We start from the raw sequence: 25,010 nt of genomic DNA on the forward strand, positions 1-25,010 counted from the left end.
GCAATGTCCCCTGAGAAACTGTGTTTGAGGGCTTAGGGAATCCATGAGTGTTGGTCAGATTTGAAGAACCACTTTATTTTATTTTAAGAATCTTGCACAGGAGCAGGCAATCCCACTGTGTCAAAATTTAAACAAATGGGGCAGACAAACAGCTTGGCTGAACAGGGAACTCCTTGTATGATCTCTGGAAGCTAGGTCAGGCTTTGCAGGACAATTACAGAGCTGTGGTTTGCCGTGGTGTTCCTCAGGGCTCAATTTTAGGGCCAATGCTGCTCAACATTTTTATCAATGATCCGGATGCAGGAGCTGAATGCACCTTTAATAAGTTTGCTGACAACACTAAACTGGGAGGTGCTATTGACTCAAGGGACAAGAGGCCTTGCAGAGGGCTCTAGATAGATTGAGGCATTGGGAATCATCACCAACATGAAATTGAACAAGTCCAAATGCCGGATTCTGCACCTGGGACAAAGTAACACTGGACACGAGTATAAACTGGGAGAGGAGTGACTGGGGAGCAGCCCTGCAGAACGGGATCTGGGGGTGCTGCTTGATGGTGGGCTTGAATAGGAGTCAGCAGCGTGCCCTGGCAGCCAAGAGGGCAAACCGCATCCTGTTGAAGCAAGGAGAAAAGAGCATCGCTCCATCGGCTGGTAGGATTACTGAGCATTAGCTGCACAGTAAGATCGTGTGTTCTGAGGATAATTCAGGTTGGAAGGGCTGTCAGGAAGTCTCTAGTCCAACCTCCTGCTCAAAACAGAGTTAGCTGTAGGGTTGGACTGAGCTGGCCAGGGCTTTATCCAGCTGGACCTTGAAATCCATCCAAGATGGGGACTGCACAAACTCTCTGGGCGACGTGTTCCCAGCTTGAAGAGATGTGATCCTGTAGATCAGCTGTGTAACTACCAGTTACCAAACAAAATAACGTCAGATAAACAACTGCTCTTTGACCTGAAATATTCCCTAGGAAATTGGTAATGCAGTTTCCTATTTTTTGACCTACGCACAAACTGTCAGTGCTTTCTTTCAACTTTCGTATGTCAGACAGTTTCAGGTAAGCTGCATTGTCAAAGAACAACCTACTGAAATCAAGGGATGCTTTCTACCGAATGTAGTGGGTGCAGAGACCTCTCTTCCGGAAGTCTGCAGGAAGTAATGGACAGTGGCTAAAAGGCCTGGGTGACCAGGAATTGCATACTTTGTTCCACAAGATTATCAGTTTTGTGGGCAGGTAGTGCTGGCCAATGTGTTCCGTTCGTTTAGTGAATGAAACCAGAATATCTGAAGTGTGTGCAGTGAAAATGATGGTTTCTTCCGTAAGGTTTTTACAGTCTCAGTAAAAGATGAATGAGAACTTGATGAAAAAGCACAGGGAAACAGTGAGATTTGCATTCTTTTAAATACAGTAGCATCTGCCATGGTATGTTATGGGGTTTGGTTTGTGTTTTTTTTTCTTCTGTGTGTGTCATTTGCTTATTTTTGTGGCCTCATGAAGAAAGAGGCAATACAGAGGCTTCTGAAGGCTGCTAATACGTCAGTACTCTCAAAACCCACTATCTGTTCTATCAGGTGTGAAAGAATGAAAGCACTTTGTTACACGTTGAATTGTTTACGGTGATGGCTCCTTTTCCAAGTGGTAGGCAGAGCTGACGCTGAGTGTCAAACGTGAGCGGGTAGTAGCGTGAGGCCAGGCGCAGGGGCTTTGAGAAGGGGTGGAGTCCATACTTGGGCTTGAGAAGATTTTACAAAGAGCAAGATGATGCCATCAAAGCAGCAGCAGGTGAGAAACAGTTGAAACACCATTCAGCATCATTTTTTTTTTTGTGATTTTACTTCTTAAGCCTGCTGTTTAGGAGGTTCCTTGGCACCACTGCAGTATGTGTGGTGATACTGCTTTATTGGGGCCATAAAGAGGAAATGTCAAATAGCATAATTGTTAGTAAAAACTGATTAAAAGGAAGATCAGAAATATTAATTAGGATATCACACACTCGATTTCCTGAAGTTACTTTGAGGCTTATTTCAAAATCTGAAAAATATTGACTGATAAGTGACTTATTTGTATTTTTGCAGTTAATGTCTGGAAAGGCATAAAGAGGGGGGAAAGTTCTGCTCTTACAGCTTCTCTCAGCTCTATCTCAGACTGTGTTGTATGTATACCCACAATAGCAAAATAGTCCGGAGGGCAGCACGTCTGCTTTCTAGGACAGACTGCAAGGACTTTCAAACTTGAATGGTTTGTTATTTGTAAAATGAAAGTCTTGGGCTGTCCAGGCCTTTTTCTCAAACCCATCTGCACTGCTGGGAGTTTACAGGAGTTCTTTGGGAGTAACGCATCTCACACAGCACTGGGTGCTGAAGAAGCGCTCAGGAAATGTAACAGGGAAGTACCAGAGGCTCTGGGTCAGGGCCTGGAGCATGTGGAGCATGGAGAGAATAGTAACAAACTGTTGTCACCTTGGTTGTGATAGAAATTGGTGAATATTCTGGGGAAAACCCCCATGGCAGAAGAATTCCTGATGCTTTCCCTAGGGCCTGCGTCTTTTTTTAATTCTTGAAAGCTGGCATGAATATTGCAGTTTGAATTAAAATAAAGAAAAATGTTGTCTTTAAGTGTTATTTAAGATTATTATAGTTTTTGTTTTATTTGCATGAAGTTTCTGAGGTTTGGTGGTGTTTTTTTTTTTTTTTTTTTTTAATCCAGCTTTCAAATAGTGTGGTTGGGAGCATGAGGAGAGCAGGAGGAGACTGGGCCCAGGCTAGCGAAGGGTGCTATGTATTGCTCCTTGGAGTTCTCTTGTCCACTGCCTGATGAAGTGATTGGTATTGGAAGTGATGGGTATTGGATTAAGTCCTTAATTTTTAATAAAAATAAACATTGTCTCTCTGTTTCTTTAATTCAGCAGTTTTAAGGATGAATTTCTCAATCCAGAGGACCTTGTGTTCCACGCATGACCATTTTAACAAGTTCACTTGATTGGCCTGTTAAAACTGGTGGTATGACAGTTTAGATTGAAAGACTTTTCAGCTTCCTAGCTATACCTCATGAATGAATCTACGTACATAAAAATGCAGTTACAAATTAAATAGAAGCTTCTTAGGTGTCATGTCTGACAGATGAAGCGTAGAAGTTAGTGAGGAAAGAAGAACTACGATACTGGGAAAGAGTTGGAATGCTTTTGTTTGGAAAAACTCATGCATCCCAAATCTGAAGGATGCCAGAGGAGGATTCAGAGAAGGGAAACCTGCTTGATATGGACCTTTTTGTATTTGCAAGAAATATTACAAATTCCTAAAGAACTGAGGCTGATGGGGCACGAAAGGGGAAGTCTTCATATAACCAAAAGTCAAGCCGTAGGGGAGAGAACAAAATGGAGGCAGCAGCTGCCAGTTTTGTCTCTAGGAGTTTCTCGAGAATCTATAGTGGGCTTTTCAGTGTATTTTAGGATATAACTCGCATTTCACAATGTGAAAGGTTTTGGTGAATCCCTGGCTTGAGTTTTTCGGGTGTTGTTACCCTCCCGCCTTCCCTTTTGTTCTGCCAATAGAAACTGATAGCCAAGAACAAACAAGGTGCTCGGTAGCTGAACTGACTGACTGGTCGTTGGACTCCTGTCCTTCAGGATATGGACAGATGTGCTCAAACAAAGCTATTTAAACAGATGCCAGTGGCACAGATAAAAGCTGGTACAGATATATATGTGTATACATACATCGGCCTTAGAGGCAAAAAAGAAAAAAGGCTTGCTGCTCTTTTGTTTTTCTTTTTAAACCGCCCAAGAAGAAAACATGATGACAATTCTTTCTACACATTAACTTAAAGTTGTGGTGACAGTCAAATGAGTCTCGGTTCTCTCTGTTAAATGCCACTCGTGCTGGTATTCTGTGGTGGCAGATATTCTTAAGTTTTTAAATGTTCTGGCTTTTCTTAGCTAACGCTTATTTGCGCATGCCGAAGGTGTAAAACCCTCTGACTCCCCTGAAGATTGTGATTGTTTCCCAAGTAGTTTGTTCCCCTGGCAGCCTGATGTGGGCTGCGCCTTACACTGGCAGTCTGACTAGTTCTTCCTTCGTTCCCCACACCCCCATGCTGTCTTATGGTGCCTGGTTTCTTTTTCTGGGCAAAAGATGCATGAGGTCCGTACCGGAAATATTTCCATAGAAGTTGCTGTAGATCAAACTGTCATTCAATACAAAATGTAAGAAAATGTCACTTCCTAAACTGGTGAATATAAGTGCCCTCTGAAATGCTTTGAATTGCTTTCATCCGTTCTTTTTTTTCTGTGAGTTTAGATATTCGTGGTAGGCTTGGTTTTGGTAGTTATTTGTCCTGCGAACACAGGAGCAAGAGTAAGGGATGCAATGTGTTCAGGCTCTGTGAACAAGAGCCGAAATAGGTTTAGGAGTGGGTGTAGTGCAGTTTCTTTGCCCTTTTCTTTTCTTGCAGAGCCAAGTGAAAGCTGTGTAAGGTAATGTTAAGAAAATGGATAATGTTAAGAATGTTCCCAGTCAGCGCTGCTCAGAGCCAAGCCTGACTCTGTGCCTACTGCTCTGGGCAACTACTGGCAGTGAAAAATTATGCTTTTATCACCAGAAAGAAAAATACAAAACAACCCCAAAACTAAGCTACTTGTACTGATGCTGTTAGAAGACTGCGTTTGCCATGCAACAAAATAAGTTTGTAGTAAGAATAAGCAGAAATTGAAATGATGAGGGTATCCTTCACAAATCTATAATTGTTTATGGTAAAATCGTCAGTATATATTAGGTATGTATCACCAAACCATAGTTCAGGGATTTGATGTGCTCTGTAAATGCATCAGAGGGCAAAGGTTTGGGAACTGGATTTGACCTGAGTTTTCTGGCTCCTGTATTCAAGATGTGAGAGAGGCTAGACACTAAAGCACTGTTAAAAATTGTAAGGAGAAGGGGTCTCCTTGGGAAGCAGGGGGGATTTTTTCACTTGTTTTTCATCTATGTTAGAGATGAAGCAAAATCTTGCTTCCAGGAATCCACACTGGGGGAGATTCAAATTCTGGCCTAATCTTCTGGTTTAGGAGAACTGATACTGACTCTCTTTAGTGTTTGTCTCTACGTTTAAGTCCTGATTGATTTCTTTGTGTTCTAAAAGCCACGGAAGGAAATACAACGCCGATGATAGTTCACTATAAAAGGTTTCCTTCGCAAACAGTACGTCAGCTTCTCCATTATCCCATTATCCTGAGAATTCAGAGTCCAAAAATGCAACTACCTTTAGATTTTTTTTTATCTTGCTAGAGTTCTTACCAGTTCTTCTCTGTGCCAGTGTTCTGCCAAACTGTAGTTGTTACCAGCAGATAAGCACAGAACCTTTGCACCTGCGCTTAACCTGTCCTGTTGTATTCTTCTGGTACAGTGCCCCTGCCCTCGTCGAGGCCAAGAGAGCGTGTGTCAAATCTAGGTTTCTGAGGAACACTGTGATTCGTCTTGGGCCGCTGCCTCTTTGTCCTGGGGGTTCCTTCTCCCTGAGTATTGGGTGATCTGCAAATGCTAGTGTTAGGGTTGGTGCTGTTGTTACAAATAGAAGGCAGAAAGGAGTGACAGGGAGCTGTTTTCTGCCTCACTGTCAAATAAAGAAGTCCTTTATAAAATGAGGGGAAAAAAGAATTTGTAATTTGGACTGCGTGCTCCTGTGTTTTCTTTTTTCTTTTTTTTTTTTTTAAATTTTTTCAAACCTAGGGGCACAATTGGGAAATATTGAGTCCAAGATATGCATGTTGTAACATGAGATAACATGTTATTGAGATAACAACATGTAATCACAATTTCTATTTACATTATTATTAAATAATCAGAGACAGTGAACCATCTGCATGCTTGATTAGGAAATAGAACTGCTTAAAACTTGACAATTTTCTTAAAAGCTGTTAGTCACAGAAGTAAAGCACTAGAGCATAGGAAACTACCGGGATGGTAGGGAAAACATCAGTTGTGGGATCAAGTAGCCCTGAATTCAATCCCCTGAATTCCAGATGGACTGCAGAGGAAGGAAATTCCTAGACTTGCACAAAATACTAACCTCTAACTGCTTCAAAGTGGTTTTTGGTCTTTGTTCTGTGTAAAGAAACAAAACTAAAGGTATGTTCTGCCTTAGGATACCGAAATATTTAGAGGTACAGCAGAGAAGCATCTGTCCGCTGCATGCGGCTAATATTTGCCAATATTGATCTAGCATCCATCTCTGTTATTCTTTAACTTTAGTCCAAGGTTCAAAGTTTACGTTTTGTTTAAAAACTGATTTCACAGGGAGGTTGTGTCCTCTAGCTAATCCAGTTGCGATAGAGGTCTGTAGAATAAAAAATAGAGTTTACCACCGACAACTCTGAAGCCCATAGAGAAAAGCTCTGTGAGTACCTATCCACAAACGCAGCAGTACGCAGTGAGCCTGAAAAAGCCACAAAATGGAGAAAGTCATTAGCCCAAATTAGCAGAACAAGCAGAAGCCCCAGGCTTGTCCCACCTATTTCTGCACAGAAGTGATGAAAATGAAGTTGTGTTTATAACTCGGGCAATTGCACCCGTGCTAGCTTAAGCTAGCAAGACTAGATAGTAATAAACTGGAAACCAGAGCACAAATGTTATGTTCGTATCTTTGCGTGTTACTGTGATGTTGATACCCAAGTTATTTGCACTAGTTTGAGGCAGTGGTTATTGCTCACTTCGCTTTTCAAATGTGCGTTACAGCTGTATTTCTTGTTAGCCGAGAGGGAATGCATTCAGCTCTCCACAGGATCAAGCTCACTGTATTCGAGTCATAGAACCACAGACTCACAGAACGGTTTGGGTTGGGAGGAACCTTTAAAGCCCACCCAGTGCCACCCCCTGCCCTGGGCAGGGACACCTCCCACCAGCCCAGGTTGCTCCAAGCCCCGGCCAACCTGGCCTTGAACCCCTCCAGGGATGGGGCAGCCACAGCTTCTCTGGGCAACCTGGGCCAGGGGCTCACCGCCCTCACAGCAAAGTATTGCTTCCTCAGATCTCATCTCAATCTCCCCTCTTCCAGTTCGAAGCTGTTACCCTTGTCCTAACACTACAGTGGCAAAAGTCTTCGGCTTCCTGAATGTTCAGACCTGCAGACTCACCGAGGGTCTGTCTCTGTTCAGGTGTTGGAGCTGGACCCGCATCCCCGGGGGGGCTGGACTTAACCCCTGCGAAATCCAGACACTAGTGAGGTGGCTTTTGCTTTTCTCTTTGCTTTCATTGTATAAGTTACTAGATGCGATAGAAGTGGTAGATGTTTCAGTCAGCTTCTAGGTTATTAGCATTGTGGCAAATTAGTAGAACATTTGAAAACATTTCAATTTGAAAAAATGAGCTACTGGCATAAAATTTTAAAGTGCTTGCATTGTTATACACTACTGATAGAGAATTATCAAAGAGAGGAAAATGCACTGAAATTTAAACTTCAAAACTTGTATTAATAAGGCTGAGATATGACAGGATAAAAGATAAGATTTGTGTATATATGTAATGAATATATCTTGAGTTTATATTATATTGCACTTTAAACTTAAGAGTCTAGTCTGTCAAATTAACGGAACGCCCACAGCAAACAGCAGAAAATAAGTTGGGTGAAAATAGCAGATGTATTTGAGCAAGAATAAATTGAATTTGAACAAGGCTCCCAATCAAAAGCTGGGAAAAATAATCAACAGTAATCGTCAAGAGATTATTTATCTTTGTGATCCTTGTATTGGAGATGTTTGAACCAGGAGTGTTTCCTGTTGGGTTGCCATAGCAGACCCTGGGTGCCTTTCTCATGATCCTATTATGTAGGAATGTAAACGGTAGTGGGTTTTCTGTAGACTCAGCCCTGGAATGAGAGAGAAACATGAAATTCAGCTTGTCATTCAGCAGGATTTGAAACACTGAAGATTGCTGAAGCAGGGAAGAGGTTGGCTTTGAGAAGAGGGCATGGACCAGAATTTTTGTAAAGGCATTTCAGCCTTTTGTCTTTGCCAGTAGGTTTTCAATGCCCGAATACTCATTAAATGTAGTTATAACTAAGTCTTCAACAATAACTGTCGTTCTCACATGCACAATTGCTCTGCTATGTTATCCCTACCTAATTAATGTCGTAATGTATGGAATGAATTTCTGGGCGTTAGCATATACCAGCTGCAAGGTGTCTCTGCCCTGCCGTGCTGCGGGGCGGGTGAAGTGCAGCCGAGCACCAGGCACGGAGAGTCCATGTGATGGTGGCAGTGGGTGCCTTGATGCTGTCGTGGCACCCCTGTGTCCTTTTTTCTGTAGCTACGTCCTGGGAGCATTTTTGCACCAGAATTGCCGTAGGCAGTTCTGGACATGACGAGAAATTCTTTGGCAACCTGCAGAGTTGATGGACTTGCTGCTCCGTTTGTCGGCAGTGACATAAATGTGACTGTACCTCTTGTCAGTTCTGTTTCCCCTGGGCTGGGTCCCCAAGCGCTGCTCGGGCTGGTTCTCGCGTGAGGGAGCTGGCTCCAGAGGCCGTTGGCATCAGGCTGTATGGCCGTGGGCCTGCGGTCAGCCCTCGTCTGAGAGAGCGTGTGTGGGGCACGGGCTGGTGTCAGGGCCCCTGCTGACATCCGCCTGGGGTGGGAGGGAGTGTGGCTCCAACAGCCTTCCAGATGGGAAGCCATGGCAGGAGAAGGAAACCAGAGACCTCTGCACTGTCTACACAGAGACAGCAACCAGCGAAGAGGCGTCTAAGGAACGCCGGGGCAGTGTCTGTTAGATAAAGAGGCGACCGGTTCAAAGCAAAAGGAGATGCTCCTTCACACTGAAAATGGTCACAGCCACTGAGCTCAAGCAGCTGTAAATACGAGAATTTCCCATGACATCAGAAACTAGCTCTTTAAAAATATATATAAATTATATTGCTATTTATGTACAAAAACCCCCGAGAAGCCATCACCTCTGTAGGAGGTCCTGGAGCTGCATGTCACTCACGTTTGAAAGATGCTTGTCCAGCTGCGCCTTCAATTTGATCTGGTATCGCTGTTCTCATTAATGACAGGCAGCTTAAAAAAAGAAAGGGAATTAGTTTGGATAACGCAGGATTTTTTTCCCTTGGCAGGAGTAGGAAATGTCAGGGTAGGGAGCAACCAAGTTTCAGGGCTGGCAGGAGGAGTGTGTTCGCTGGTGACACAGTTCCTGCAGCGTCCCCTGTGGGTGGCTGCAGGGCTGTGTGGATACATAGGGGTTGCTTTGGGATTTAATACATTTGCATGGTTTCTCTTTTTCTTTGTTTGCTTGTTTCTCGAGGGCACCACAACCTTAGTAGCCATGTACAAACAGCATGTAGCAGGGATTTGCATGGACGTTCTGTAACACCTTGGAACGCTACCTTGCCACAACTTATTTTTAATTTCCAATTAGAAAGACCAATGGAATCATGTGGGGTGTTTTTTGTGGGTGGGGTTGGTGTTTTTTTTTTTTGTTTTTTGAAACCTATGGTATGTAAGTGTGCTAAACTTTAATACACAAGTAGGTATCACTGGAAGAGACGTGTGTGGAGGTGTTTTTTGTTTGTTTTTACACTTTTGTTGTAAAGAGTGCTGGCTAATTGTATGTTTCAGCATTACCCAGTTTGTGACTTTCCAGTCCAGCGCTGTTTGCTGGCGTAAAGGAGTGCATTACGGGTAGAGCTGCGTTAGTTCCAGCGCAGGGACGCTGCGATATCAGCCAACAGAATGACTTTGGAGCTGGCTCCAGCTGCTCTGGCTTAGGGAGAGGTGGTGGCTTGGGGAAAGGGGAGGAGATGGGCAGCCCTTTCAGAACCCTGCGCCCAAGGGAGCAAAATGCAGACAGGCACAAATAAAGCTTAGACAAAGTAAATTAGTTGCTGCTCTGTGGTGTTGATGCAGCTGGACAGCAGAGAGACCGGTGCGTTAATTACCAGAGCAGACTAAGTCGTGCTGCAATGGCAAGTGGAGATGATGTGCCACAACGTCAACCCTGCACAGGAATAACTCGGTTGCAAAGGTGAACAGGCTGAGCCGGCCAGGGGAGTGGGCTCTTGGAGAGGCCATAGGCAGCACCAGTGCGCTCCTAGTGACCTTGGTCCTAACAGGCATTCTCCTCCCTTGGGAGCTGAGCAGCGGTTCTGATGGCAGCGTGTCTCCGGGTCCTGTGAAGAGGTTTCTCTGGTGGCTGGTCGCCCTGGCCACCCTTCGCCTCTTCCAGTTCCTGCACGACTGGGCACTTGCTGCAGCGGATGCTGAGGGGGAGTGATGGTGCACCCTTTTTTTTTTTCCCCCTTCCATTTTTCTTCAGCAAATTGCAGCTGAAGGTAGCTGCAGAGTCTGCTCCAGGACCCTTCGTGTGTACTAGTGCAAGGCAGATCAGTGTTGCGTGTGAAGCTCCAAAGCAAGGAGGCAGCTTGTTGCGTACACACTGGTTCTATATTTAAGACTAACAGACAATTTAGTCCATCTGCAGCTCTCTTAAGCACTGATATTAGCTGAGGAGCAACGCGCTGCGTTCCTGAAGTGAGCTCTTGCGTCAAAACATACTTGCGGTGGTTTTCTTTTTTTGGTTAGGTTTGGGCTTTTTATGTGGGTTTGCTTTTGTTGCTGTTGGGTTTTGCTTTCTGTGTAGCTGTTTTTTGGGTTTCTCTTTTGTAAGTTAGGTATTTACACTGATTAACAGAAAAGGTAACCTTGGTTCCATTGCTGTTCATAAGAAGTTGTTATTAGTACTACAATGTCAGAATTCTAACAGTGAAAATCAAAACAAACCTACCAGCGCCCAGACTGGCATTGTTAAACTGAACTTTGAGTTTGTTGCAAGTAGGGTATGTTGTTGGTAGTACATACATCATTGCAGGCTGCAGAGAATTCTTCTCTAAACATAGAAAATATGCAATAAAAATGACAGAAAATTCACACACATTCCAGGTATGGCTTAAACAGGAAAAGCTCATAAGTGTGCTGCTTTGGATAATTCGGGAACAGAACTTCTCATGGAAGTGTGTACTACAGGTTTTGTATTGTACGTGATGCTGGAACAGGAGATACAAAAATTGCACCTCTCCAACTTCTTATTGGTATTTTATCTAAGGACACTCCTTTAGAGAACACCGCATAACCACTAACCTCGTACCAACTGGTCAGATCCTTACAAAGTTCCCTTGAATGGTGCCTTCTGAAGGTGGCCGTGCGGCAGTGACCACCAGCCACTGGAGGCTTTTCTCAGGGACACATTCCGATCTGGCTGGAACATCAGGCACGGTACCGTTTCATGGACACGGGGAGGGTCAGCGGGGAAAACCTGGGAACCACTTTTACAGGAGCTGAACTATGTGGATGGTGTGTTTGGTCACGGAAAAATAAATGTGTTATGGATGTGACTGCACGTGGGCTCCCCCCACCCCCAGGTTCTGACAGCCTTCCTGCAAATTGTGACCTTAAGGCTTTTTTTTTTTTTTTTCACAAAACAAAACAAAGCTTCAGTTAGACAAAAAATATATTTGAAGTATAAAATGCTGTAGCTTCCATAGTTCTTTATTAAATATTTAATTAAGTTGCATCATTTCATTACAACAACTTCATTTTGTCACATTGAGCTTTTGCTGTCAGGAAAACAAGCTACACTTTCTTTCATTGCTCCTCAGAAAATAAATGGAAAAAATGACTTTTGTCCATAAACAAATCCTTTCCCCACAGCGTATCAAATCCAACCACGGTTTAAAGCTGTATTAATTGTGAAAATGAGCATTACTTGCAAGTAGTACTTTTAAAATAAAGTTTAAGGTAGTTTAGTATAATTTTGAATAGCCTTCTAGTATGAGGTGATTTTTAAAAAAAGTAATTATTAAACAGTGTGAATTTAAGCTGGAATGTTCGATGCTTTTGCATGTTTGGAAATACTAAAAATCTCACTCTTAAATTTGATTTAAAATGTATGTTTACAAACATAGACACAGCAACATTGTATTCTGGTGGTTTCCATTTGGGTTTTGAGAATCGTAACCTCTTCCCTCCGGCGTGGTGGGGACAGACGGCCCACCAGCCTCTTCCAAGCCAATAGAACGGATTAAAGTATAAAAACGCCACGCAATTTAAGTATAAAAATGTGAATGCCTACTGTGTATATTATTACAGCTATGTATTAAAAAAATTAAGAGGGGAAACCCCTCCCCACAGGTTTATGTGAAAATAATACAGAAAAGGGAAACCCCCCAGCATGTAAGCAGAGGAGCAGATGGTTGTAAGCGTGCAGCGGCAGACGCGACGTGGCGCGGCTTGTGCTGGGGGTGTCTCACAGGGCTCTAGGTGGTGTGGGACGTTAACATGGTTAGGTTCCCGTTTCATGGGTTTCCCACGCATTGCAAATGTGCCCTGCTGCTTAGTGCAACATCCGAACCGATGGGTGAAGACTGTAGGGCTTTTTCTTTGTTGGTGTAATTTTACCTACAAAAGGAAATGTTTTTATTTATTAAAAAGATAAGAAAATCTATGCATTAAGATGTCCAATCTGGTAACTGATGTGTTTTATACATACTGATAATTAGCCCTTGCAATGACATGGGTACGATCGCTTATTTTTAACTCTTAAATCTGCAGTCTAAGGCTCTGGCTCCCCAGTGCTCACAGTTGCCGGCCCCTTACTGTGGTGTACGTGCTCCCCCAAAGCACCGGGACTGCATTACCGGGGGCTGCTGCAGTCGGGATTCCCAGCCGCGCAGGGCTGAGCGGGTGGCACCGTTGCCGTGTCCCTCGGGTGTGGGACAGGCGCTGGCTGCCTGGGCAGCTGCCACAGCCTCCTCTGCCCGCTTAGCAGCACACCCCTCACCCCGCATGCCAGCAGGAAACTCGCGCGGGGAGAGGGCAGCGCGAGAGAGGCAGAAAGAAGGTAAATCTTGCGGTAACGGAGGGTTGTGGGTTTGTTGTTACTTTTGGACGGACAAATGAAAGGCAGCAGTTTCCAGCAGCTGGGCTGGCCAGCAGGAGTTCATGGGACCCATACAGGGCCCGGATCTGTAAGCCTAACGTGACCAGGAGGTGACAGCTGCAGGCCCCATGTTCTGACTAGAATTTTTATGAATGTTTTGCATTAAGGCTTCTTGAGAGCAAACAAACAATGGTTTAGGTACCACCCTTATGATTGATTGCCATTTATTAACAAAAAAAAAGTAGCTGAATAGAACCTTTTAAAATACTGTTGGGCGACTTTGCGGGGAACGGGCTGAACTGTTGTTATAGCGGTGTACGTACTGTGGTGAGAAAGGCACAACGCTGTGGTACGAGACTCCCAGCGGACTGTTAGTTGCTTTGTGTGTTAGGTGTTTTTGGGTAAATGACATTTAGCTACTACTTTTCCTAGAAAAGATTCCTCGAAACGTAGCTTCAGGAGCTCCAGAGGGATCCCTAGGATGGCAAGGCTGGATCCAGCTTAGGCTGTCAGTTACAGCACTACGGCTTTGTGTTAAGAGCCCTGAAAAAGAGAAGCCATTTCCTCCGCATCTGCTACTTGGCACAGCTAATGCCACTTACCCGCGCAGCTTATTGCAAAACTGAAGGTAACGGCCTGGCCTTTGTCATAGCATAGAGGAGCTTAACCAAAATAAGGAGCTGGCTTAACCGGTGTGTTTCCTGGGCTGGCAGGAACGGTACCTTCACCGAGCGCTGACCAAACAACAGCCACCGGGGACGGCTGTGCGTGGGGCTGCGCTGGGGCTGCAGCGATGGCAGCTTTGCAATGCAGGCCAGAGCTGTGGCTGCGGAGTCCAGGGTGCAAGAGGCACAGATAGCATTTATATAGTTATTTATTTGCATTAATTGCAAGACAGCCAAAATAGCACTAATTTCAACCTGAGCTGTACGAGTCCGTCAGGGCACTGCGCATTGGGGCTCGCTGTCAGTGCTGCCCAAGCTCAGTCCTGACTCCTGCCATGCTGCACGCCAAGCTGCCACCCTGATGGCGTCCCTCGGGGGAGACAAGGGCTTCCTCGTAATGTTAAACTGTTGCCTAAAAATGAAAACCCTTCTCTCTAAAGTAAACAACAACAGTCCAAGTGTGTGTTAATTACAGTTCATACAGTGGAATTCACCTCTCTGTTTTAATACCTAATGAATGCTTTTGTGAGATAAGGGGATCTGAGTAGGAGTGGCTCTGAGGCCATGTTAGGCTAAGTCATTCCAAATTTTCTTCAAAGTTTCAAATTCAAAATTCAAAATTTCAAATTCAAAATTTCTTCAAATTTTCTTCCCAACAGCAAAAATGTCCCTTCTAGTCAGATGTTACTGCGTAATTCTAGGTGGCTGAAAGGCCTTTGATGTTGGCAAGTATTAGTAAACCTGTTTCAGACGCCAAGGGTGAGGGGAGGGAAGGGACCAAGGCAAGATCACAAGAGAAATGGCAGATTCTTAAACTTGACCTGACCTCACCTCTGTCTCTACCTCTGCTGCACTACCCCTAGGTTACCGCCCTCCACTGTACACGAGGTCACGCCGACGCTTCACAACCAAAGCAGCCTCAGGACTCTTACGGTACCGGCACGAACAGAGCCTCCAACCACACCAAAATCCACCAGCTGAAGACAGAACGGAAGCAAGTTTTGGAGTATGAGAGTTCCCTCAAAGGAGCCCACGTCACAACCAGCTGTTCTTAACACGCTGCAGGTCAGTGGAAATACCTGGATTTCCCTCATTCCTACTTCCCCCAGTGCGTCTCCGCTCAGATGCAGTCCACTCTCTCCTGTCCCAGCTCACTCAGCCAATGTAAAAGGTCAGGAAGGAATGTCAGGAACTTACTCGATAGAAAATGGATCTTGACCCGTGTTCAAATAATGGAATAACCTTCCTCACGCGCCTCTTAAGGCTTCAGACTTCGTCAGCACACACCACTTGCTGAAGGCTTCTCTCCAGCAGCCCTTCCAGCTGCAGGATCACGGCTTCAAGGCTCGGCAGTGTGGCTCTTCCTTCTCGGGTGCAGCCGGCACTTGCTGGGGGGGCCGGGGAGGGGGCAAGGGCAGGGCCGAGGAAGCTGTTGGCAATGAGGTGACACTGTGCTGGCACGCGGTGTCATCCTGTGTCATAAGCATTGGGCAGCTACTTGGGGAAAGGCGTCTCTCTGGGTAAGTCTGTGGGCAAAACTTCCCAAGCTGACGGTTACGTTGCTCAGCCACCCCCGCAGACCTCCCTGGCGGTGCTGGAACCATTTCACTTAAGTGGATCAAATGCAAATCTTTCACTTTTAATCCGTCACAAAAGAGATGCAACTCAGACATTATAGTTTAAGCATGCAACATGTCATAGGTAACAAAATTGATTAGATAGCAGTGTATATTAAATAAATCTTTGTGATTAAGTAAAAAATAAATCACAAAACCAATTGCTGAGGAACATGTCTGCAGGCTCAGCTCTACATCTGTTTGTGTTTTTTCTTTTATACATCAGCAGCAGCCAAATTCACAATTGATAGATATTGCACCAGAAAGACATGTGCAGTGAGAAAGAATATAATCACATTAATGTTTATGATAAAAAACAGATATGACTTCCATGTGTTACATAAAGTGCCTTTAGAGTTGGTGCAGTTAGAAACAAACAAAAAAACCGTTGTTATTTAGCTATCATTAGCAAACACGTACAAACAGGAGACAAACCAGACCTGTTTTCCATAGTGCCAAATCACATCGTGCCTCCGTCGCAAACAGTCAGAGGAAAGGATAATAAAAGAATCACTATACAAAGATAACGACAGGGTTAAGCATCTTTTCCTGAAATCGTTAATGCCAACCCTACCCCAAAATGCTGTATAATACACGTAAGTATTACCAAAAATGAGGCAATTTTGTTATTGAAGATGAGATTTGGCATGCTATGTTATGATTCTCCCGTGACTTGTAGCTATTCTAGTATTTATACAAAAATGCAACATCCAGTCCGTACTTCTGGATACTGAAAAATATTTATGTGCTGAATGAAGAGAGTTGCTCTAGATACACAGCCCACGTAGAGAAAAGTTCCAACGTAGCTTTCTCCTACTTTCTTAATGGTTTGGGAACACAAGGCTCAAAATGTGCTTTGAAAAAATGACACTGGCATCAAAGTCTGGTACGAAATTAAGAAAAATGCTCATTTTTCCAAGTATATGATATTTAATTGGCATGAAATAAAATCTGAAAATGTCTAAATCAATTAAAAAGTAAACATGAGTTGTAATACTATACCTGTAAAATGATTAATTCCATTCATTGTCATTAGAAATTATGTAAAATGTTTATTAAGGGCTTTGCCTACAGAGGCACAACATAAATAGAGTAAGTCCTGCTGAAATGTCATCAGAGTTCGGGTTGGGCTGTGGGGAGTCGCTGGGGAACGGGCGGAGGAGCCGCCGCCGCGAGTCCAGCCGCTGGGGCCCAGGCAGCCGCACGGCCGGAGGCTCTGCCCCGTGAGCCAGCGCCGGGCGGCTGCTCCGCCAGAGTCAGCCCAGGCCGTTCCGCAAGCGCAAAGTGCAGCAGAACTTGCGTGAAGGGGGAAAAACCGACGCCGTTTTAATCCACTCCTTCAAACCCTTGAGCGTTTTCAACTGCCATAAGGAGCTTCTCTCGCAAATCTTCAAAAGATTCATACAGAGGTAAGTCTAGGCGATTAAAGCTGAAATTTAGAAGGAAAAGAAACATCTAATAATCCACTGAAAAACACACGTAATTTTAATGAAAGAGAAAACGTTAAATACTTTGGGTGCCTTAGCAGAGGACGGCTCTTGTTACCCAACCCGGGGCAATCTCCGGTGTCCTTTGCAAACCCGACCAGCGCTTGTGCTCCCTGCAGGCGCCTTCTCAAGCCAGCCCTGCCCGCACTGGAGTTGCCACAAATAACTCTCTGCCTCCTTTCTTTTCAGAGCTGAAAGTGGGAACTTGTTTAAGAACCGCTTAGGAAAGGAAAAGAACCCAGTGGCAGAACCCCCTCTCCGTGTTTAGCTGACTGAAAACAGTTCATCTCTGTCAAAGGGCTGGTTTCCTAACGCGCAGCAAAGATGTTCTCAATTTAGGCATCCAAAAGGTTTTGAAAAGGTCCTGTAAAATCTAACACATAATTGAAACATAAAGAGGATGGACTGATGTTTAGGTTTTTGGTGGTGGTCTTTTTTCTTTTTAAATGAAACTTTTTATTCTATAGAATTATCATTTTTATAGAAACCTCACCATTCGGTACTAATGTTCTAAAAATTAATTTTCCTATGCAGCACAATTTAAAGTGACCTCAAAAAAGCCATGTTCTTGATCTGCAACAGATCAAGACAAAGATTTGTATTGAATTCTTTCAACGTTTGCAAATTCTATAAATTACGATTAAATTAAGTCAGCTGGACTATGACCTCCCATTTTTAGGGAATTGTCCGGGGCCTTTACGTGGCACAGCTGGCTGTGGCGATGTTTTGTTAACTCAGACTTTCTGCAGCTCCTTATACCCGCTTACTAGGACAAGGGAAAAATAAAATCATGGGAAATGAGAAAGGGAAATTGATGGTGAGAGTAAAACCTGCAGCACGGCGATACCTGAAGCAGAACCACAGCACCAAGGGGGGAAAAAAAAGAGCATCAACCCCGATCTGTACAAATTGTAGTCTTGCTTTTCCCACTCAGGGCTATCCTTCAATTTCTTAGCTTTCCAAAAGGAAAGCGGAAGAGGTGATAAATTTCTAAGAAGTATAAAAGGAGGCAATGCACAGTATTGGCCTTGCAAGGGGAGGCACTATTTTTCCTTCCGGTATGCCCTGTTACACCCCGCTAACCCCGTAAACTGTCCCTCTCGGACAGTTTATTGCTCATCTTGTATTTTTTAAAGCCTTCAGGCTGACAGAAAAGAACCGAGCCTGCTTAACATTCACAGATAAATTGCTAAAGCATAAAATGTAATTGCTCTTGCTCTTTCTTCCCTACCCCAGTTGTGGCAGGAACCACCACATGGACAACTGCTCCCATCCTGCCTCTGCCAGGACTCAGTGGCGTCACTGGACTCCTCTGGGACTGTCCTCACCTCTGACCTTTGCTTGTCACTTCCCAGGAAATTGGGTAGGGATTGTAATGTTCTCCTAATGTGAAAGGCACTGGGAACCGTGAGGTGTTTGTGGTGGGAGGGCCGGCAGCCTGAAAAGGGGATGACACTCGGTGTCACTCTGGGACTCTCCCCAGCACAGCACCCCCGCGTGCCGTGTGCTTCTCTGCTGGGCTTTGCGGGCTCTCGCTTGGATCGTGTTGCCAGTACCTTACGTGAAGGGATTCTTACCTATTCGATGTGGGAAAAGTCTTCTAGCAGAAGGGATTCATGTTACTTCCTTTTTGTCAGAGTGCCGGTTTAATTGGCCAGTGCTTAAAGCAATTAGCGGCCTACTCTGTGGCTTCAAATAGGAGAGTTAACGTTTGGTATATACGTGAGTAGCAATTGTTTCCATCGCAGTGTAAGATAAAGCGGGGAAAAGCTCTCTCGTCTCTCTAGCACACATTTTAACACAGCAGCAGTTACTAGAAGAAAAGTCCCGCCTTGGAAGGGTCACTTGGAATACAATAAAATAGCGTTAAGAGGCCTTCACCAGAAAGGCGATGATGGAAAGAGTTTATTTTGGATTAATTCACCTGCATTTCTTGCAGAACCCCTGCTAACGCAGCCTCTCACAGGCCCAGAGGAAGGCAAAGCCACGGGCTGTTCAGAAACGAAGCCGCAAGAGCAGGGGCCTGAGCGGAGCCTTGCTGCTGCCTGCAGCTTTGTGTGTCCCACCCCACAGCCACGTGCAGCCGATCAACACGCAAAGCTGCTCGCCTCGAGTACACCCCTGCACACACAGCAGCCCCTTTTACAAAAAGCGGTATGATTTAGAGCTAAAATATGTTTGAGATAAGCACAGTCGTCAGTTTCCCCCTTTCTTGGCAGAATAAGCTCTATTATTTTATGCTTTTATGACTTACCATGTGTGAGCTCTGGGCAGTTTATCAGGACTTCCCCATTGCTCTATTGTAAACAGCTGAGGACCATTTGAACCTGGTTGAAAATGAAAATCACATGAAATATAAATTGCTGGATGCTACGGAGACTGCCTAGATAGTATTTTTAACATTAAATGTTTGCATAATTTGTAGGCTGGACTCTTCAACTGCTACGAAATACCTGGTACAAGCTTTCTCAATTAAAACGACATTAAAGCAAACAGGAAGGGGATAGTTACCGGTAAGAAAGCCTGTGAAGTTTAGCTAACTCCCTCTGCGTAGAGTATGTGTAATGCAAAAGAAGTAAGCTCAGACATTAACATTTAAAAATCAAAGTGCTTGGTTAAACAAGCATTCTCCTCTTCTTCATAGGATGTGAATAATATTATTACACAAATATTATTCCAAAATATTGTGCATAGGACATGAACATTATTCCTGTTGACAGCTGAATTTTTCCTGTGGGAGCTGGGAGAGCGTCTATATAACACCCCCGTGTACAAAACTGTACTCCTCAGTGTGCCCCCCGCCTCCTCCAGTGCTCTCGGCATCCCAAAGGAGAACTGGTCCCTGGGGGTCAAGGGTTGGCTGCCACTAAGTTTCCCTTGTGCCCAGGATTTTGTGTGCGTGTTGAGCAGAGGTCTGGGCATATCTGCAGGCGGCTGAAAGGGAGCTCACCGTAAAGTTCAGCAAATCCATTCATAGGCACGCGTGACGTCCCGGTGACAAACTGCAGTAACCGAATCCGCTTCTCCGCATCCATCAGCAGAACGGCCTGTGACAAACACACACAGTCACCCTCCTCTCGCTTTCGCTGCTGGAGATGGCTTTGTTACAAACCCAACCCAACCCTTAGTGAACGGTCTGTATTAGACTGTAACAGACACGTAACTCTGGCAGATGCGATATAGGTCCCACTCCAGCTTTTCTCTGATTAAATGAGGAGCATCCTTGTCCCGCTGTCCCTGGGCCCCAGACACAGCTGTGGGAAGGGTGGGCACCCTGTACCCAACTGGGGGTGCAGGCACAACGGGGACACTGCAGTGGTGAATGTGCCTGAGGGGGGCAGAGAAACAGAGATGGCCCAAAAGCCGTGAAGGTCAGACAGAGCCCGCAAAGTTCACAGAAAATCGGGTTGGTGCTGCAGTAGCCGCCACTCGGAACCGAGCCTCTTGGGGCCGTATCACCACGGGGACCGATACAAGTACATCGTCCGGATGTGCCTCACCCCTGGTCAGGACAAGGAGGCGAGACACCCAGACACAGAGTTTGAAGTGCATACACGAAGCTGTAAGATTCCAGTATTTTTAAGAAAACCAGACACCCCTTCGAAAAATCCACAGCTATTACGGGAAAAAATATTTTTGTCGTTTTTCTGGGGATGCACACTTTTCATAGAAGTATTTTACTGCATGAATAGTGCAAGACGCTTTAGATAAAACCCAGGATCCAGACTTCCCACCTTCGGTCTGCTTCTAGTAGAGTCTCTCATTTTCCAGCACACAGAGCTGGATTCCTCAGCACTTTTCATGAAGAAAAAAGATTCCGTAATGGACCCCACAAAACAACACACAAACTTTCACTTTTAGGACCAGTCAGAGAAGCCCGACAGAGGAACAGACAGAGAAGCAGTGACCGGTATTACCTTCCAGAACCATTGGATAACGGGATGATTCGGGCAGTAACCATTTTTGTAGATTGTATGTTGTCTCCAGTCGTTAACGTCGACATCGCCAAGGCCACACATGAGTAACTGCGCAGGGAGAGTGGGGATGGCAGTGAGTCACGCGAGCGCTCCCCCCGCTGCCGCCCGGCCCTTCCACAAGCCCAGCCGTGCTAACAGAAATGCAAACCTAAAGCAGAGCCTGAGCTTCTCTTCGGGAGAGTTCCCCAAAAATATTTCCTTTTCCTGGAGAACCACTGTACCCTCTACCGCACATATGCTTTGTGTGCCACCATCTTTTATGTTGTTTTGCTCAAAATATGGCTGCTATAGGCATAACGGCATTAATTCAGTAAGCTACTGACATGCTTTTATACGCACGTACTCAACCACCTCCCTGAATAATTACGGTTTTTTTGTGCTTTTAGTGATCAGTAGATTTGTTAATTTGGGAGAAAAATTTCATTTCCCACTATAAGCAAAACATCTTTGTCTGCAAATTCGCTCAGGATGAGTAAGTGGCGAATGACGAGCCCAGAACACAGCGCGTCTTCTTGTGATCTGTTGGCTCTGGGTGTCAATTAAACAAACTCACCTCGAGTTCATTTTCATCAAAAATTTTAATCAGATCAATGGGAAGAAGTTCTGTGAATCCCTGAAAGAAAGCAATGCAAAATTACAGTTCTCACACCATGTAAAATTAAGTTTTTATCTAACGGGGGGATCTTTGGCTTCAGGGAACCTCAGTAAATGACAGGGAACAAAGAAGGGTTTTGAAAATGAAACACAGAGTAGCTGATGTAGGATTCCCTCATTAAAAAAATTAATCGCTAAATTATTTCAAGCTCCAATAATTTAAGCTTGAAAGAGAACGACCTTACTCTCCTAAGGGAAAGATTACATACTGTTGTATACATGTTCTTATACAAGGTAAAGCCGTACAAACACAAAAGAGAAGCATTGCAGACTGTGTGCGGTTGTGCAACGCCTCCCATCCCTTGGCGCAGACGCGGATGAATAACAAGTCTGCATTAAAACAAAATACGCGGGGGGAAAAGAAAAGCAGGGAGGGAACCTTACCTCCAGGAAAGCATTCATTTGCTTCTGAACTCGGTTCACAAACCTCCACTGGATGACCAGGCTGTAAGACACAGACAGAGAAGCGCACTCAGCAGGCGATGGCGAACGACGTGGCGGAGAGATTTCAGCCACCCTCACAGCTCTGGTTCTCATTTACAGCTTCAGGCCCCGCCCAACCGCGCTCCCGTGTCACGGAACCTGAGCAGCGTTTTACTCCTAATTTGCACGAATGGAGCCATTACAATGTTTTCTCCCCTTTGAAGAGGCACTAATTAAAACTGCCAGCAAACGTAGCTGAGTTTATTATTTTACATTCTGCTAGGCAGGGAAACAGAGGAAGCTTGAGACGAAAACTGAAGAGCCTGTGCGGACTCGGCTGGTTTTTGCCAGCAGCCAGCACTGGCGCTGCCATCACTCACCAACACTGCCATCACTCACCAACACTGCCGTCACTCGCCGACACTTGCTGACACTGCCGTCACTCACCGACACTGCCATCACTCACCAGCACTGCCATCACTCACCAGCACTGCCATCACTCACCAGCACTGCCATCATCGGCACTGCCGTCACTCACCGACACTGCCATCACTCACCAGCACTGCCATCACTCACCAGCACTGCCATCATCGGCACTGCCGTCACTCACCGACACTGCCATCACCAGCACAGCTGTCACTCACTGACACTGCCACCACCAGCACTGCCATCCCTCACTTGCACTACCATCACTCACCGCCACTGCCATTACCGGCACTGCCGTCACTCAATGACACTGCGGGTTAGTCAATAACACTGCCGTCACTTAATGACACTACCATCACCGGCACTGCCATCACTCAATGATACTGCCATCACCCACTTGCACTGCCACCGTCGTCACTGCCATCACTGGCACTGCCGTCACTCACCGGCACTGCCATCACCCACTTGCACTGCCACCACCGTCACTGCCATCACTCACCGGCACCGCCATCACTGGCACTGCCGTCACTCAGTGGCACTGCCGTCACTCACAGTATTGCCATCGCGGGCTGTCCCCGTAACGAGCAGGAGAACGGGTCTGCTGCAATTGAACTTGGGCACTTTGAGCCGTGCTTTGGAAAAGGCTCTTTCCTTTATGGGGGTCTCAGGAAAATCAAGGAGTTAATTTTATTTACTCTATTTTTGTTCCACTATTGGCCATTGTTACGTAAGCTGAATTTCCAAAGGTGGCATTAAAACACGGTGTAATGTTCAACACTTACTAGAAAATTCCTAGTGTCACCTTCTCGTAACGATTAAAGAAATAACACTGATTTTTAATTAGCAGCTATTTAGTCCTTTTATCTGTTTTCCTTCGTTTCTGCAATAAACATTACATACCAAACCCGTGCAAACAAAGCAGCAGATTCTCTAGCGGACACTGACTGTTGCTCATACGGATGATATCCTGGAAGTGCTACACGTGTGGGAGAACGCATCATTTCCATGTGCAGAGAGGCAAAAATAAAACGACATTTCTGACCCTTCCTGCCGTTTGGTGGTTTGTTTGGGGTTTTTTTGAAGCCTAACAACTAGACTACTTCTGCCATAAGGGAATTCTGAGGAAAAATATTTGAAAACTTTAAGTTGCATGAATCATTTCCAAATGAGAGCACACTAAAGTTATAAAAATACTGTGACTAGCCATGAAAGAATTATCTAGATGTAAACCGAACGCAATTCGGAATTTTTGCCTGCGCATTTTCAAAGGGCTTTTTGTTTCTGCACTGTATGGTACGGTAGAGATAAAAGAAGTTTATGATGCCTAATATTTTGCATCTGAAAACTGAAAGAAATATATACCTGAAAAATTAAAGAGCTGACAGTGCAAATATATTACACACAAAGTAACGGAAAAAAATAATAGTCATAAAAGCAGAAACTCTTATAGTTCCACCATTACAGCCAAACCTCTGTACCACAACACTGCCGAGCAGATTCCCAAGCAAGCCCCAAGTTCTCCCCTTAGGGGAGGGCTTACACACTGGCAGAGCCCCCGGTTCTGCCCTGAGTGAAGGCTGCAATGGCCAGCAAACACGGACTTGCTCCACCAGACGCCCCGTTCTATTCCCCAGCTCCGGCTGGGCGCTCAGGTCTCCACCCCTCCTCCAGCTCTACTCTGCCGCCCGGCAGCTCAGCAGGGACGCTAAATCCCAGGGCAGAAACTCATCCCTGCTCTGGCGACGCACGAGGCAGAGCTGGTTCCGCTGGGCTCTGCAGCAGGGAAGTGGGCACAGCCCCTGTGGCTCCTTGCGCTCGCCGAGCACGGCCGGCAGGAGCCAGCCCTTCTCAGCCAGCAGCTTGGGCGCACAAACCTCTCCCGCACAGCAGATTCTCTTAGACAATGATTGTTCCTGATACAGATGATGTCCTTCCTCACTGTGCCTCTGCCTGCCCCTCCAGAAAAGAGTTTCCCGTCAGCTCACAGACTCCCCTCGGCAGTGTAATTCAGAGAACAGTAAAGGTTAAAATCCACACTTTCTAAGGATTAGGGTACAAACAATGTTAACGGTAAGATTTTCCTTCAAAAGGTTCTCTGATGATTTAGCACGGCACAAACTACAGCAATCGCAGTAAGGGGAATTCTAAGACAAGTACAACTGTCACGATAAATTCCATAAATATATACATACTCAATGTACTCCCTTTTGTTTTCGTTTGTTACCATGATTTCGGACCCATTTGGCTTCAGGTCGACTTGATATGTCTGTATTTCAAAAGAGAAAAAACCAAACCAAAACACAACATTATTTTAAGACACATTTCTCACAAAATCCACTTTCCTTGAGGAGCATTTTACAAGTGAACGTCATGTTCAAGACAAAAGAAATCATAAAGGCCATTAGTTACTTTGCACCCACGACACACAGAAACAACAGAGGGGAGATGTAATAAAAAAGTAAACTGAGGAATGAGCCAGTGCACTGCAAGCTGCAGCGATGTGTGACACCAGTCTGTAGTTTCCCCGAGAGCACAAACGCCCCCGGACAGTCTGCAACTTCTTTTAATTCCGTGTCACCCTCCAGCAGTGGCCTACACCGCGCTGCCCTGCTGAAGGGTGGCAGCTAAGAGATTAACCTCGTCTGGAATCAGACGCGTCTACTGTAAATCGAACAAACATCCATCTTGCTGATAATGCCAGCATTAGCTATTTGAGGTACTGAAGAGGCAGGAGGAGAGCAGAAAGTATCTCCAAGTAAGTTGATTTACGCTTTGAGTCAGAAAACAAACTCCTACCAGCAGAAGCGAAAGCTGGCACTGCAAGGCTATCAATAATTTGAAGCTAAA

The 25,010-nt window shown here is 45.2% G+C and overlaps 2 protein-coding genes and 1 long non-coding RNA gene across 23 annotated transcripts in view; 2 read left to right on the plus strand and 1 right to left on the minus strand.

The window, feature by feature from the left end:
• The window catches only part of LOC128902122 (uncharacterized), a 20,062-nt gene extending 5,951 nt beyond the window's left edge, over nt 1-14,111 (plus strand). For both annotated transcript variants that reach the window (XR_008463637.1, XR_008463638.1), the window contains exon 3: nt 13,348-14,111. This is a non-coding gene — a long non-coding RNA (uncharacterized LOC128902122). The remainder of the gene's footprint in view (nt 1-13,347) is intronic.
• LOC128902119 (alpha-protein kinase 2-like) overlaps nt 1-25,010 on the plus strand; it is an 89,733-nt gene that overhangs the window by 64,352 nt on the left and 371 nt on the right. The window contains exons 11-13 of one of the 7 annotated variants that reach the window (XR_008463629.1): nt 14,444-14,645; nt 16,873-18,046; nt 18,623-19,078. Coding sequence is in view for 1 of the 7 variants with exons in the window: in XM_054184512.1 (XP_054040487.1) it covers nt 14,444-14,561 (118 nt within the window). In the remaining 6 variants the exon portion in view is untranslated. Of the gene's footprint in view, nt 1-14,443; nt 16,077-16,872; nt 19,079-25,010 lie in introns of those variants that run through there. The other 6 variants (XR_008463632.1, XR_008463631.1, XR_008463628.1 and 3 more) reach the window with 6 other exon arrangements.
• Nucleotides 16,229-25,010, minus strand: part of LOC128902120 (E3 ubiquitin-protein ligase NEDD4-like) — a 161,417-nt gene continuing 152,635 nt past the window's right edge. For all 14 annotated transcript variants that reach the window (XM_054184530.1, XM_054184529.1, XM_054184528.1 and 11 more), the window contains 7 exons: nt 24,356-24,429; nt 21,699-21,759; nt 21,214-21,273; nt 20,601-20,708; nt 19,634-19,730; nt 18,938-19,010; nt 16,229-16,625 (listed from right to left, as the gene is read on the minus strand). In XM_054184530.1, the coding sequence (XP_054040505.1) occupies nt 16,523-16,625; nt 18,938-19,010; nt 19,634-19,730; nt 20,601-20,708; nt 21,214-21,273; nt 21,699-21,759; nt 24,356-24,429 (576 nt within the window). In that variant the 3' untranslated portion in view covers nt 16,229-16,522. The remainder of the gene's footprint in view (nt 16,626-18,937; nt 19,011-19,633; nt 19,731-20,600; nt 20,709-21,213; nt 21,274-21,698; nt 21,760-24,355; nt 24,430-25,010) is intronic.

The sequence above is a fragment of the Rissa tridactyla genome, chromosome W (assembly GCF_028500815.1).
Source record: "Rissa tridactyla isolate bRisTri1 chromosome W, bRisTri1.patW.cur.20221130, whole genome shotgun sequence".
NCBI classification, from domain to species: Eukaryota; Metazoa; Chordata; class Aves; order Charadriiformes; family Laridae; genus Rissa; species Rissa tridactyla.